The sequence below is a fragment of the Haemaphysalis longicornis genome, unplaced genomic scaffold (assembly GCF_048455015.1).
Source record: "Haemaphysalis longicornis isolate Haplotype H1 unplaced genomic scaffold, Haemaphysalis longicornis Haplotype H1 scaffold_7, whole genome shotgun sequence".
Classification (NCBI taxonomy): Eukaryota; Metazoa; Arthropoda; class Arachnida; order Ixodida; family Ixodidae; genus Haemaphysalis; species Haemaphysalis longicornis.
Window position 1 is genome coordinate 184,708,873 of NW_027526422.1, and position 16,601 is coordinate 184,725,473.

At 50.9% G+C, this 16,601-nt stretch overlaps 1 protein-coding gene across 1 annotated transcript; it reads left to right on the top strand.

Annotated features, from left to right (window-relative positions):
- The first annotated feature begins 1,105 nt into the window (after positions 1-1,105).
- LOC144146713 (uncharacterized) lies at positions 1,106-11,710 on the top strand. Its single transcript, XM_077678641.1, has 2 exons — positions 1,106-1,975; positions 11,468-11,710. Exons 1-2 carry the CDS (start codon positions 1,109-1,111, stop codon positions 11,708-11,710), a joined length of 1,110 nt encoding a protein of 369 aa, XP_077534767.1. The 5' UTR covers positions 1,106-1,108.
- Positions 11,711-16,601: the final 4,891 nt, after the last annotated feature.

A 16,601-nucleotide genomic window follows, 5' to 3' on the forward strand; every position in this document is an offset into this window, starting at 1 on the left:
CACCTGCCTCTCCGCAAGCGGATGTCCCAGGAGAGTTTGTCTCTCACCTTGAACACTGCCGCCGTCTCGCACAGTTGAACACCCAGACCTGTCAAGAAGACCGCTAGTCTCGTCATGATGCAACGCATCGGACTGTTTCCTTTCAACCAGGTGATGAAGTGTTACTTGCGACTGCAATGCGTGCAGTGGGATTATGCGAAAAGTTCCTTCCACGTTTCATCGGTCCTTGCACCGTTCTGGAGCAGACTTCTCCAGTTAACTATCGAGTGGCTCCTACTTCCCACACGTCCGACCGTCGGCGCCGCCGAACTGAAATAGTCCATGTCTCGCGCATCCAGCCATTTCATCGGCGCCCACCGTCTCTTTAGCGCCCGGAGGCGCCGCTTCCGCCGGGGGGGAAATATTGTGAGCACAGGAGTCATCGTTCCCTCGTAACTGTTAGTCGACTGGCCAATCCCACCTAGCAACTCATCATCAGTGTGGCGCACGCGAGCACCACTCCATCTTCTTCATCTTTCATCCTCGCGCCTTCTTGACCATCGCTTTGCGCAACGGCCTCTCGGCGAGGTTGCGTCGTCATTAAATGCGTCTCTCGAGTCGCCCGTGTCCGAGTCTTGCAATATAGATATATATATATATATATATAATATATATATATATATATATATATATATAAATATATATATATATATATATATATATATATATATATATATATATATACATTGTAACGAGAGTAATGAACAAATGCAATAGACGCAACATGCCATCCAGACATCGGGGTATGTGCCTCACCAGCAGAGCCCATGTAGGATTATGCCGAATCCCCACACGGGGATATGCTCCAAAGAGGTGTCAGGGAAGACGATGAACCCCAGGACGTGCATGCGCCAGAAAACGCGCTTGGTGATCGCAACGCTCAGATCTGCGTTATCCATCGGCTTCTCTCCTGCAATTAAACAGCCTCAACCGGCTACCGGCGTGTCGGCTGTCTTCTTGACAAGTGGTGGAGGTGAGGAGTTTCGATCCCGCCCTGGAGCTTCGTTCCCGGACGCTACCACTCCCAATGTCCAGAGAAACCAGTCAGCCTGTGATCTGTCGCGGCTCCATGCGCGAGCGGGAGCCGGCCAAGTTCAGCGGTACAGACGACAGCGACGCGGAGGACTGGCTTGCTTCCTTCGAACGCGTGAGTGCGTATAATAAGTGGGACGACAATGCCAAGCTTAGCAACGTCGCCTTCTCTCTAACGAAAGTCGCGGAAACATGGTACAACAATAATGAATCCGATCTCCGGCCTTGGTCTCATTTCTGTAGTGAATTTATTAGAATTTTCGGCCGCCCTGCTGTACGAAAACTTCGTGCCGAACAGTGCTTACGTGCACGCGGACAGAAGGCTGGCGAGACGTTCACCAGCTATATCGAAGACGTCATTGACCTATGCAAACGCGTCGACCCCTCCATGACGGAAGCTGACAAGGTCCGGAACATCTTAAAAGGCGTTGACGACGACGCTTTCCAGATGCTCTTGGCTAGAGACCCCAAAACTGTTGCGGATGTCGTCCGCTTGTGTCAGAGTTTTGACGACCTACGCAAGCAGCGAGCCCTGACTCGACAAGCCTGTGCTCGCGGGGAGTCCGTGGCGAGCGTGGCGGCTACGTATGACGAGGATTCCGCTCTGTTTTCCCGCATCAAAGATTTTATCCGAGAAGAGGTGGCCCGCCAAGTTTCCCTGCTCCCCTGCACCGCAGAGCCGCCTTCTCCACTGGCGCCTACACTCCGGAATATGATACGGGACCAGGTAGCTAACGCATTGCCACCAGCCGAACACACCGCACCAGTAGCTGCCCCTACGCCCCTCTCCCCTCTCACCTACGCCCCTCTCACCTACGCTGGAGCGACAGCCAGGCCGCCACCACCGCCTGCTCCATTCTTCCAGTCCCCAGCGCCGCAACCAGCCCTGTCGTTCCAGCCTGCGGTGCGCATTGCGCCGACTCACGTACCATCACGACCACTTCCAAGTCCTATCACCAGTCCTTACGATGCAAATGCGTGGCGCACCCCGGACAATCGACCCATCTGTTTCGCGTGTCGGACACCCGGACATGTCGCCCGCTACTGTCGTCGTCGTGTGGTGCCGGCCGCCAACATTTTTCAAGCACCTTTTTACGCTAGCCCTCACATCCCGTCTTATGTTCCGCCGCAAACTCCACAGAATTTGTCCACCGAGACTTCTGAACAGCCGCCTTTCACCAGCCGCCGATCGTCCTCCCCACGTCGCCGCTCAGTTTCTCCCATGCGTCGCCGCCCGACCAGTGACGGGGAGGAAAACTAACAGCCGCAGTTCCTGAGGCAAGAGCTGCGTCACCGTCGAACTGTACAAGCCCTCAATTTTCACCAAAAAATGTTATTGACGTAATTGTAGAAGGTGCCCCTACCGTTGCGCTAATCGATACAGGAGCCGCTGTTTCTGTTATCCATGCCCGTCTCTGCCGCTCTCTACGAAAAGTGATGACGCCCCTTTCTGGACTTTCATTACGAGCCGCCAATTCGCAACCCATTAAGCCGCTTGCTGCCTGCACTGCCCGGGTCGTCATCAAGGACGTCTCGTACATCATTGAGTTCATCGTCCTGCCATCCTGCTCCCATGACATGATCCTGGGTTGGGATTTTCTTTCAAGCCACGACGCTATTATTGACTGTGCTCGGGCTGAAGTTGAATTTTCCACTGATGTCGTAGAGGATTCCGATGATGCCCCTACTACCAAGATACTAATTGCTGAAGACACTGACGTTCCGCCAGGCTCCTCTGTCGTCGTTCCATTGTGTTGCACCACTGTCCCAGACGCAACTGTTCTCTTTACGCCCTCACCCATTTTCCTCCGTCGGAAATGTCTCCCTTTGCCCTGTGCCGTTTTAACAACTCGTGATGGCGCAAGCACTATGTTAGTCACGAATCCGTCGGCGACTCCATGTTCCCTTTTTAGTGGAGAAACACTTGGGTTTATCGAGATTGTTGATGCCCGGCTAGTCGTCGACGTACCTGACCATTTGCACCATCTCCAGATTGACGGACTGAGCGTTAGTTCCGGCGTACCAGAACAATTGCCGTCTGCTGCTTTCCACCAGTGCATGGACGCAGACCTGGACGCAACCCAACGAGCACGACTTGCTGCATTGCTTCGGAAGTTCTGTTCGTCGTTTGATCACGCGCAAAGCTCGCTGGGTCGCACGTCCGTTGTCACGCACTCCATTGATACTGGCTCGCACGCCCCGCTTCGACAGCGCCCGTATCGTGTGTCACCGACTGAGCGCCAAACCATTGAAGACAATGTGACGGATATGCTTAAGCGAGGTGTCATTCGCCCTTCCAAGAGTCCATGGGCTTCACCTGTGGTACTTGTTCGGAAGAAAGACGGCTCCATTAGGTTCTGCGTAGATTATCGACGCTTGAACACCATTACACGCAAAGACGTATACCCGCTCCCTCGCATCGATGATGCGCTTGATTGTTTGCAGGGAGCCGAATTTTTCTCATCCCTCGACTTACGATCCGGGTACTGGCAGGTCCCAATGGCGGAGGCTGATCGCGCAAAGACGGCATTCGTCACCCCTGATGGCCTCTACGAATTTAACGTTATGCCATTCGGGCTATGCAATGCCCCAGCCACGTTCGAAAGAATGATGGACAGTCTTTTGCGCGGCCTAAAATGGAAGACGTGCCTTTGTTACTTGGACGATGTAGTCGTTTTCGCTCCAGATTTTGAGACGCACCTGGTTCGCCTAGAGCAAGTTTTGACGTCCATCGCCGCGGCTGGACTGCAGCTCAATCTGAAGAAGTGTCACTTTGCCGCGCGCAAACTGACCATCCTGGGTCATGTTGTTTGCAAGGAGGGCGTTCGTCCGGACGAGACCAAGCTTCGTGCCGTCGCGGAGTTCCCGAAACCGACCACCCTAAAGGCACTTAGGAGCTTTATCGGGCTGTGTTCGTATTTTCGGCGGTTTATTCGCAACTTTGCGACCATCATTTCACCACTAACAAAGCTTCTCAGCAGCGACAACGGCATTTTGGCTTGGTCAGCGTCCTGTGACGAGGCGTTCGCGACACTCCGTCGTCTGCTCACATCGCCGCCCATACTTCGACACTTTGACCCGTCCGCTCCAACAGAAGTCCACACAGATGCTAGTGGTATTGGTCTTGGTGCCGTGCTCGCGCAGCGAAAATCTGACTTTGCGGAGCACGTCGTTGCATACGCGAGCCGAACGCTGACAAAAGCTGAGTCCAACTACTCAGTCACTGAAAAAGAGTGTTTGGCCATAATATGGGCATTGGGAAAGTTTCGTCCATACTTGTATGGCCGCCGATTTGATGTCGTCACCGACCACCACGCACTGTGCTGGCTGGCCTCCCTCAGGGATCCTTGTGGTCGCCTTGGTCGATGGGCTCTTCGGCTCCAAGAGTACGATATTAACGTCGTCTACCGTTCAGGCCGGAAGCACTCAGACGCGGATGCCCTCTCGCGCTCTCCGCTGCCGGCTGACGTGTCTCACCTCGCCACTACCGAGTGCAGCTTGTCGTCTCTCAGTGCTACTGACATGTGCGCTGAGCAGCGTAAGGACCCATGGATAGCTTCCATGATCAGCTTCCTCTCCGGTGCGTCAACTGCCCGTGTATCAAGGGTCCTGCGACGGCAAGCTTCTCACTTTCAACTGCGCGACGAGCTGCTTTACCGCCGAAATTATTTCTCGGACGGTCGCAAGTGGCTTCTGGTTATTCCACGCCATTTGCGCGCAGATATATGCGCTTCATTTCATGACGACCCGAGCTGCGCCCATGCTGGCGTCATCAAGACATACGAGCGACTCCGCCTCCGTTATTATTGGCGTGGAATGTACAACTTCGTACAGAAGTACGTTCGCTCGTGCCCGGAATGCCAACGCCGCAAGTCGCCACCTGCTCGCTCGACCGCGCCACTGCAACCACTACCCTGCCCGGAAAAACCTTTTGACCGCGTTGGGATCGATTTATACGGGCCACTGCCTCCTACAGCTTCCGGTAACAGATGGATAATTGTTGCCGTTGACCACCTGACAAGGTATGCTGAAACTGCTGCACTGCCCGCATCAACGGCTCGAGACGTCGCCACTTTTCTACTACATCATTTTATACTTCGGCACGGGGCGCCTCGGGAGCTCCTGAGCGATCGAGGAAGGGTCTTCTTATCGGAAGTCGTGAAAGCGCTACTCGTCGAATGTCACGTGGTTCATCGGACAAGCTCATCATACCACCCACAGACGAATGGGCTCACGGAACGATTCAACCGCACCCTGGGCGATATGCTTTCAATGTATTTGTCATCTGACCACTCCAATTGGGACCTCGTGCTCCCATTTATAACGTACGCCTACAACACGGCCACACAGGCGACGACGGGATTTTCCCCGTTTTTCTTGCTTTACGGACGCGAGCCGACATGCGCCCTGGATACCATACTCCCTTACAACCGCGATGCCACAGAATACACACCTGTTTCACAAATGGCGCAGCATGCCGAAGAATGTCGACAACTAGCCCGTTCTTTTACAACTGCTGACCAACAGCGCCAGAAGCATCGTCGTGACGACTCTACCGGTCCTAAGACGTTTGATCCTGGTTCGCATGTGTGGCTTTGGGTGCCCTGCCCAACACCCGGTCTCTCCCAAAAATTGGTGGCCAAATATCATGGTCCATACAAGGTCATTGCCCGCACTTCGCCAGTGAACTACCTTGTTGAGCCCGTTACTCCGTCCTCGGATCTTCGCCGCCGTGGCCGTGAAACAGTCCACGTTGATAGGCTCAAGCCCTACTACGACCCGCTCGTGTCGACATCACCCTAAGTCGCCAGGTTGGCTCCTTTTGCACCGGGGGCGATTGTAACGAGAGTAATGAACAAATGCAATAGACGCAACATGCCATCCAGACATCGGGGTATGTGCCTCACCAGCAGAGCCCATGTAGGATTATGCCGAATCCCCACACGGGGATATGCTCCAAAGAGGTGTCAGGGAAGACGATGAACCCCAGGACGTGCATGCGCCAGAAAACGCGCTTGGTGATCGCAACGCTCAGATCTGCGTTATCCATCGGCTTCTCTCCTGCAATTAAACAGCCTCAACCGGCTACCGGCGTGTCGGCTGTCTTCTTGACAACATATATATATATATATATATATATAATATATATATATATATATATATATATATATAGTCTGGACTGGAAAGATAACAACTTACACAGAGGGCGAAAAATTAAGGTTTGTAGAGGCAGCGACACAAGAGAAAGACGTAGAAAAAAAAAGTTTACTGACGTTTCAGGAAGAGGACTTTCTTTCTTCAGAGTTCCAAGAAAGAAAGAAGGGAAGTACTCTGAAGAAAGGAAGTCCTCTTCCTGAAACGTGAGTAAACTTATTTTTATTTTTTCTTCGTCTTCTCGTGTGTCTCTGTCTCTACTAACCTTATATATAAATGTATATATATATATATATACTAAATGAGGGGATCGTAGAAATAACACAGAAATAAGGTTTGGCACTCAAGAAAACCTCGGAAAGCAAAGGGGAGGTTGTGGTAGGTCATTGAAACAGATACAGAATTTGGAAAGAAAGAGAGCAGAGAAAAAATGCCCGCCAGGTGGGATCCGAACCCACGACCTCCAGAATACCATTCTGGAGCGATACATACTACGCTACCGGCGGGGCGATTCGCCCCACCCCCTTTCTGGGGTATTTATGTCAATGTAAATTTTTTCCTGTTCTTGGAGGTGGTAGCCAGCGCCACCCTGACTTGTCGGGGTGAAGTAGACCTACTTTTTAATCCCGGTGCCGTGATTCGAGTGTCTACGACATGTCGAGAGTGGTCAACCAACGTTGAAGCCTCTTAAGCTCACTATGGCACCAAGACTGCCAGAAGAGAGGCCCTCGCTATGCATGTAGCGAATCAGAATAGGAAATGAGGGGCTCGTAGAAATAACACAGAAATACGGGTTGGCAGTCCAGAAAACCTCGCAAAGCAAAGGGGGGCTTTTGGTAGGTCATTGAAACAGATAAAGAATTTGGAAAGAAAGAAAGAAAGCGGAGAAAAAATGCCCTTCAGGTGGGATTCGAACCCACGACCTGTTATGGTCAGTGCGGGGCATTGGCCGCCTTGGTGTCTCGTGATATATATATATATATATATATATAAATATATATATATATATATATATATATATATATATAGCGAATCAGAATAGGAAATGAGGGGCTCGTAGAAAATAAGATAGAAATAAGAATTGGCAGTCAAGAAGACCTCGGAAAGCAAAGAGGAGGATGTAGTAGCTGAAGATAAAGAATTTGGAAAATAAGAAAGTGGAGAAATAATGCCCGCTAGGTGGGATGCGAACCCACGACCCCCAGACCGGTATTCTGGAGGTCGTGGGTTCGGATCCCACCTAGCGGGCATTTTTTCTCTACTTTCTTATTTTCCAAATTTTTTATCTTCAGCTACTAAATCCTCCTCTTTCCTTTCAGAGGTCTTCTTGTCTGCTAGTTCTTATTTCTATCTGATATATATATATATATATATATATATATATATATATATATATATATATATATATATATATATATATGTATATATTTATACATACATATATACATATATATACAAATATATATTGTCACAGAACACCTATGTGGACAATGCCCCATAGCTCCATAACCCGTCACCAAAGACGACGAAGAGGATGCGGCTCGCCCGAGCGATCATGGCCGCTCTTAATTAGATCGCATCGCTCTGCGGCAACATCTTTTACATACATGACTTCATCGTCGCCCATGGTTCGCCTCATCATTCTCATGCTGCCACGTAACAATTTGTAGGAGGGCGTGGGTTTCAGTCCCATCCCGGCCCCGAGCTTCACCCCGTCTCAGCTCAAGAAGCGGTCTTAATCTGACTCCTGGAATTCGGCGGCCCGCCCCAGCCCCGGTGAGCCACGGACGTGACATTTTTCATCCCCGTGTCCACTGCTCATGCCCCGCCGAGACCAGATGCAATGACCATCCACGACCAGACGTATAGCCGACGACGTCCCCCCGACCAGATCTCCGGCGCTTCTCCGAAAGCTTTGGAGGCTGCCTCGTGGGTTCGGCGGTGGTCACAGCTGTTCCGGGGCCGGTGCTCATCGCGACCGTCACCATCATCAGTGGCGGCAAGAACTTCATTGTGCTTGTTCTCATCGCTTTGCTCATCCGCTTCACCACCCTTTCTTTGCCCTGGCATCGACAGGGCCGGTCGTCCTCTGCCGGGGGGGTGATGTCACGGAACACCTACGTTGACAATGTCCCATAGCGCCATAACCCGTCACCGAAGATGACGAAGAAGAGGATGCGGCTCACCCGAGTGATCATGGCCGCTTGTAAATAGAAAATAGATCGCATCGCTCTGCGGCAACATCTTGTGGATACATCACTTCATCGTCGCCCATGGTTCGCTTCATCATTGTCCTGCCACCACGGAAGAATATATATGTATATATACATATATATATATATATATATATATATATGAGTTTCAACTTTACTTTTACGCCATGCCCTGGGCAGGCATTCGCCAACCGCTCTTGTTTCTCAACATACCCAACTTGTGGGATAGCCGCTGATAACTCGTGGAGACGACGACGATGAGGAAAGGGACCCGGGAGAAGAAGAGAAAGAAGAGGAGCTCCAGAGTTCGGCCAAGGCTAGACGTTCGCAGCTCGCTTGTTGGCTAAAGTTCGCCTGTGTGAATAAACCATTACGCTAGTAGTTTTTTTATACCGTGACAGAAGTGGTAGAGGTGCGGGGTAGATGATACCCTGTTCATCAAGGGCTTCGAGTAAGCTCCAGGACACCCCGATCACGCCTGTTTATGAGAAGACCAGCCACCGCCTACTTAGTCTGCCGGTGGAGTACGGGCTGCTTCCAGATCGCACAGCCAGGATGACGGGACGGGACAACAGCGCACCAGTCCTTCCTCAGACTCCCACGGCAGTTGGGTACGTCGTCCAGTAGCAACGGGTGCCGAAGTCCTTTTATGGCGAACATTTCGAAGATGCGAAAGACTGGCTCGACCAGTTTGAGCGCGTGGCCAGATTCAACGGTTGGAATAAGCAGCATAAGCTTCACAATGCCTAATACGCTCTAGAAGAATCCGCGCGTACCTGATTTGAGAATAACGAAGCTGCGATAACCTCCTGGGTCGCTTTTCGCCAGCGGCTACTCGCTACCTATGTGAGCATGGACCGCCATGGAAAGACTGAGATTGCGCTGCAGGCGAGGAACCAACGTCCGAATGAGAGCGTTGCCATGTACGTCGAAGACATGGTCAGCTTATTTCGGCGCGCTGATCCAGCCCTGCCCGAGGACAAGACGTTACGGCATTTGATGCGCGGCGTGAAGCAAGAGATCTTCGCCGGACTGATGAAGGGTCCTCCAGGAACAGTCCCCGGATTTGTTGAAGAGACCACCGCAATAGAGAGGGCGCTTTAACAAAAGGCACGGCAGTACAGCCGCCGGGAAGCTGCCGTCTGTGGTACGAAGGTTCTGACAGCGCTGGAAGGCAACGTCAACGGCCTTTGGGAACTGGTAAGAAGGATGGTCCGGGAGGAGCTACAGGCAATGTTTCATGGTGAGGTGCCCCGTCCCACTGTGTCAGTTACTGAGCTAGTTAGGGACGAAATCAGGAGGGCTGTGCGGGTTCCCGAACAAGATGATGATTGTGCACGGCCAGCGCTGCCCAGATATACGTATGCAGACACCCTGCGTCAGTCCCGCTACTGTCCTCCGCCTACTAACGCCACTGTTGAACCACAACCAATCACCGTAAACTTCATGCCGTATCCCGCCACACCACGTGCCACCGTGCTGTACTCAAAAGAAAGAATCTCCCGAAAAGTGATATCTGACGGACCACTGGCCGCACCCCCCTTTGCCCCTTTGCTTCCACTGCGGGGAGGCTGGTCAAGTGTTTTACGCGTGCTCAAATCGCCAGGCCGGTTAGCGTAGATTCGCCCTTAATGCGCCGCGTCCACGAAACGGGGAACGGCCGCCGGAGATTGCAAGATACCTCGATGAACGTCACGACATGTTCCTCCACTGACGCTCTGAGTCCTGTTGACCATCCCCAAACCGACACCGCTCCTTCAGTCCTCGCTTCGTGCACAACTCCACCAACCGCCTATCGCGCAGCCCTGAAAGCCGGGAAAACTGAAGTCAGCGACCCCTGGAGGTGAGGCTGCTGATGACGCATCGCTCCAAGATCCTCCATTGGGACGACGACGAGAGCGACCGGATACCAACGACGAGGCGCCTAGGGACAACAAAATCTGCACCACCTAACCGGCTTCCTGCGACCTATTTGTACGAATCGACGACTTTACGACGACTGCGTTGGCCGGCGCGGGTGCATATTACTCAGTTATTATCACGGATCTAGCGATTTCACTTAAGTTATCAACCCATGGACAGGCCTACAAATTCGCACAGCTGGGAGTCATCTAATTACACCTGCCGGTATATGCACTGCACGGGTCGAGATCCGCGGCTTCACATACATCGGTACCTTCGTAGTACTTCCTGATTATTCGAGGGATTTTATACTTGGCACGGATTTTCTCAACTTGTATGGGGCCGAGTATGACTTACCGATGTTCACAATCACCTTCTCCACAAAGAAAGCTATAGCCGGAAGCATCACCGACCGACATGACACGGCCCTTCGCATTGTCAACAACAACGTAACGATTCCCGCCCGCACAAGCGTACTTGTCGACGTTAGAAGTGACGCATTCGTCGACTACGAAGGTATCTGAATAGCAAGAGGGTTTGTACACCTTCAGAATGGGGGCACACCCATCTTGATTAGCAACTTCACCAATGAGCGTCGCCACCTCGTGAAAGGCACAACCGTTGCATTCATCGAGGAAGTCGCCGAAGTGACCCATATAACCACATTGGGGATAACTTCGGATGAGTCGCCGACAGCTGACATACACATACCCGTAAATCGACCAGAAACTCTCGACCACACAGAAGGATGTTTTATTACGCCGTGTGCGCGAATTCTCCGATTGCTTTGCCATGACATTTAAAGTGCGCCGTACGCCGGTCGCGAAGCACCGAATAATTACGGATGCGTCCGCCAGGCCTGTGCGGCAGCACCCGTACCGGGTATCACCTAAGCAGCGGGAGGCAATCAAGGCGCAACTGTAAGAGGTGCAGCCAGATGATGTTATGCAACCGTCGAGAAGCGCATGGGCCGCACTTGTCATGCTAATAAGGAAAAAAAGACAACACCCTCCCTTTATGAGTTGACTACCGCAGATTGAACAGTGTTACAAAGTGAGACGTCTATCCCTGCCCAGAATCAATGACACATTAGACTGCCTGCGTGATGGTAAATTCTTTTTTCATAGGACCTGAAACCTGGCTATTGGCAAATCAAAGTCGACGAGCGAGATCGCGAGAAGACGGCGTTCGTGACGCCGGACCGCCTCTACGAATTTAAGGTCCTTCCCTTCTGCCTATGCTCTGCGCCTGCTACGTTCCAGCGCATGATGGACACTGTTCTGGCTGGACACAAATGCCAGACGTGCCTCGTGTATTTGGACGACGTGGTTGTGTTTGCTAGCACGTTCGCAGAGCGTTTGCCCGCCTGAGAAGTGTCCTGGAAGCCATTCGTGGAGCGCAGTTAAGTATCAAGCCGGAGAAATGTCACCTGGGGTTTCCAGAGCTTACATTTCTGGGCCATGTTCTGAGTGCTAAGCGCGTTCGACCAGACCTTGAAAAAACATCCCCTTCGCGAGGGGCACGATCAAATGCAGAGCATTTCTGCGGGGGGGCGCGCCGGCAAGTCGTATGGATTACGTATTGGTTGTTGTTGTAATTGTTGTCTTCCAGCGTAGACATTGTCGAAGAAGTCGATGGTGAAACGGGCCCTGAACCCCCTGCCGTGGCTATGACGCAACGTGGAGCGGCTATGACGCAACGTGGCGCGGCTATGACGCAACACAATCCAACACAATCCACTTTGATCCAATCCAATCCAAATCCAAGCCAATCCAAGCCAATCCAATCGAATCCAATCCAATGCCCCTCGCGACAGAGTTTTATAGCGCCGAAATCGCCAGCACGCGAACGCGTGATGCTGACGTCACAATCACGCCACAGATGTTAGCGACCGCAGCGCGCGCGAACGGCATGTGTGGTTTAAGCGCGAACCGACCGCGGCGAGAGAGCGCGATGCGAGCGCCCCACCTGTTCTTGCGCGCGAACCTAACGCGGCGAGAGAGGGTGTTGCGCACGTCCCCACCTGTCGTGCGCCCGAACCGAACGCGGCGAGAGAGGGTGTTGCGAGCGGAGAGAAGGTGAGGAGGACGCGGGGGAGAGGGCGCACCTCTGGCCGACGGTTGAATGAGTCAAGGATATCAGGCACGGTCGTAACCTTCCGTTCTGTGTCGGATTTGTGGCTCAGTTGGTAGAGTACTGTGCACCTTGCGTTCCGCCCGCAGAGTCGTAGGATCGAAACCTGGCGCCGGCAAGTATTATTTTTTTATATAATGTAGGGGGAGCGATGCGGACGCGGACTACGGACGCCAACGCGGGTGACATCGTGAGTTACTGAAATGCTCTTCATTTAAAAACGACTGCTGTAGCCTCGTTTCCTCGACCCAGTGATAAGGAGGCTGTCAGACGCTTCTTGGGACTTTGCTCATAATACAAACGCTTTCTGGAAGGCTTCTCTCACACAGCGGAGCCCCTCACACGACTTATCGAAGATAGCGTAGCCTTCCAATGGGGTGAAGAACAGCAGAATGCGTTTGACGCCCTCCGTGAGCGCTTGCAAACTGCACCCGTACCGGTTCACTTCGACGACGCTTCGGACAGCGAAATTCGTACTGCAGCCAGCAACGTTGGCATCGGTGCCATCCTTGTATAGTGGCAGAACGGCGTAGAGCACACGATAGCATACGCTAGCCGCGCTCTTTCTAAAGCGGAAAGTAACTATTCCGCGAGAGAGAAAGAATGCCTAGCAGTAGTGTGGGCTATCAGCAAGTTCCGCCCGTACTTGTACGGTAGGCCTTTCCGTGCTGTTAGCGAGCACCATTCCCTCTGCTGGCTCGCAAACCTCAAAAACCCGTCCGGACGGCTTGCTCGATGGAGCTTAAGGCTACAAGAATACGACATCACGGTCGTATACAAATCGGGTAGGAAACACTGTGACGCTGACTGCTTGTCCCGAGCACCGCTTCCGACCGGATCGTCCGACGCCGACGAGGAATATCCGTTCATCGGAGTCGTTCATACTGAAGATACCGCAGCACATCAATTGGCCGACGCAGAATAGAGACCACTCATGGAATACCATCGCGGAAACGTTACCACGGCTCCACGCGGCTTCCTTCGGGGACTGAATTCCTACTGCCTACTGGACGACCTACTGTACAAAAGGAATCACAACCACAGCAGGAAGAAGTTTCTCCTCGTCATTCTGTCAGCATTACTAACTGAAATTTTACAGGCCTGCCATCATTAACCAACCGCTGGGCACCTTGGAGTCCGCCACACGTGTGCAAGAATCCATAAGAACTACTACTGGCCAAAACTACTAACAGCAGTGCAGCAGTATGTGAGGACCTGCCGTGACTGCCAGCGACGCAAGGCACCAACCGTCAAACCCTCAGGATTACTAAATCCGCTGCATCCGCCGGACGCACCATTTCGCCAAATTGGGATGGACCTACTTGGCCCATTCCCGAGGTCGTCATCGGGAACAAGTGGATTATTGTTGAATCGGATTATTTGACGCGGTCATATAATTAAGGACATCTCCCTACGTTCCCTTCCTACATAAAAGATACCAGCCATTTTCTACAGAAAATTACTGGTATCGTAATCACCCTAGGGTGTTTTTGGTGACTCTGAGCGTGTGCTCACTGTACACGAATATTTCCCACTTTGAAGGCATCGCCGCTACCATGGCAGCATTTATTGGATTAAACAACCCATCAATAGGCATAGAGAGCGAAACTCTCGCAACGATTCTAACCGTTGTAATAAATTAACATCAAATCGAATTCACCAAAAAGCACTTTCTTCAGATCAGTTGCATGGCGATGAAAACTAAGATGGCTCCGAATTACGCCAATATTTTTATTGCATCATTGGAAACTCCTTTTATTGAGAAGCAACAAAAGAAACCATTGCTTACAGGCGTTTCCTAGATGACATATTGATGGTATAGAACCACAACAAAGCGAACGTAGTCGACTTCATTTCAAAATTTAACTGTCTCCATCAATCAATCAAGTGCACCCAAGACATGTCTCAGGATACTTTCAAATTTTGGGTGTAACCCTTCTGGTTTATTGCAACCCCCTCGCGACCACCGTCTACGAAAAACCCACGGATCGCCAACAGTACCTGCATTTTGACAGCAAGCAGCCACGACATGTCAAAGTTGGAATACTATACTCGCAGGCATATATATATATATACTCGTATATATACGGATATATATGTATATACTTATATAGATTTCGATGAGTTTTGTAACGGGCCAGAAGAAACGGTCAGGTAAAGGATAAGAACAACTTTGCTTCCTGAGGAAGGAAGTTCCACTTCCGAAACTGTCGGACTAATTTATAATAAACAAGTTAACCGCAAAGTTGTTCTTATCTTTTACCTGACTATATGCTTATATATATATATATATATATATATATATATATATATATATATATATATATATACATATATATACATACATATTTATATATATATATATTCATATATATATACATTAATATATATATATATATATATATATATATATACTGAAAGAAGTCGACTGACACGTTTCCCGCAGGCATGCAGATGAAACGTTACTCGCGGGCATACAGATACCGCCGAATCTGTCCTGATGTCCAAGAATTTGATAGAGATTGGCAAAATCTAAAGAACATCCTTCTGAATCAAAATTAACCAGAGAATATAATTGATGACGCAATTACCCAGGCCCACCGAACCGACCGCTAGTCATCATTGTGAAAAGCCAATTCACAAAAAAGGGAAACACCACAGACTAACCTGGTATTAACATACGGTGCGGCCATGCCACGAGTAATCAACATACTGAGCAGGCATTTCAATATGATCAGACAAAGTGAGCACCTGTCATGTATCTTCCCTGAACCACCCTGTGTAGTGTATCGTAAAGACAAGAACTTAAGAGATGTGCTTGATAGGACTAAAATTTGAGTCACGAAACAACATTCAGGCTGCCGCCCATTAAAGAAAACGCGCTGCAAAATTTGTTCCCTCATGACCCCAACCGACACGGCAAAATCTAACTTCTCGAGTTTTTCCTTCTGAATAAAAGAAAGCCTCGACTGTGATTCCAGTAACGTCGTATACAGACTGCAGTGCGAAAGGTGTGGGAAGGACTATATTGGCGAGACAGAGAATGCATACTGGTTCAGATTCAACAACCACAAATCCCAACTCACCTCATAGCCGGATCTACCATTTTCGAAACATATGGGCCTGCCGGACCATTCCATTGAGCATATCAGAAAAACTCTCCTGCAGTCCGGCTTCCGCTCTTCCCTCGAGCGCGAGCAGAGGGAGTCCTACTTTATACATAAATTAGAGGCATGCACCCATGGAATCAGTGATGATCTGGGAAGGCGCTCATTACTGTGGCAAAAAGCTGCTCCTTAGGCAGAAATGTCGGGGCCTTGGGGGCGGTAGAGAGGGGTGAGCGCGGAAGCGGGATCGTGCATAACATTTTCTAAAAAACGTAAAAAAAGAAAGCAAAAAGGAAAAAATAAAACCGCGTTTTAGGGACTAAGTCAAGCACGCCCCTGCCGTCGCCCCCCCCCTCCTGCGCCCGTTGGACAACCATTACCCGTCTCATGAGTGACCTTGAACAGCTGTGAGCGCACTCCGTGGGCCACTGGACGCAGAGTGGCCTGAATTCTGAGCGCCTCACCACCGACAGACAAACGGCAGAAGAATGCGGCCGCAAACGAAACCAAATCCCAGTGTTACTTGTCCCGCGGCTCGCTGGCCGCGGTGCAAGGCTTTGCTACACCCCTCGGTTGCGTCGAAGTGGCGTCCAGACGACAGAAGCTGTAGGCTTAACCAGGAGTAAAACAAAACCTAAAATGGGACAGCAAATTCAGAGTATGGCGCGGGGACCATGCGTCGACTGGGCGGGCCGTGCATTTATGCGGCCTTGCAGTGTCACCGAATCGAAGATCTATGCCTGTGCCACCATCTTATGTTCGTTTCCCTTCAGCCCCTTTTTTTTACCCTTTTTCCTTCCCGCTGACTATTTTTACACCATTTACGTAACACGTGGGACGCACTCTTGTTTTCGACTTTGTGTTTACTTGTGTTCTTCTTGTTATTGTGTTTTCGTGGTGCCTTTCCGTCCGTGTTCTTTCACCTTCCCTCACCTTCCACATTTCTAGCCAATCGAAATGCCTCACTTGCTCAAACTGTTTGAAACACCCCTCACCCGCGACCTCTCTTGGAGTAATGAGG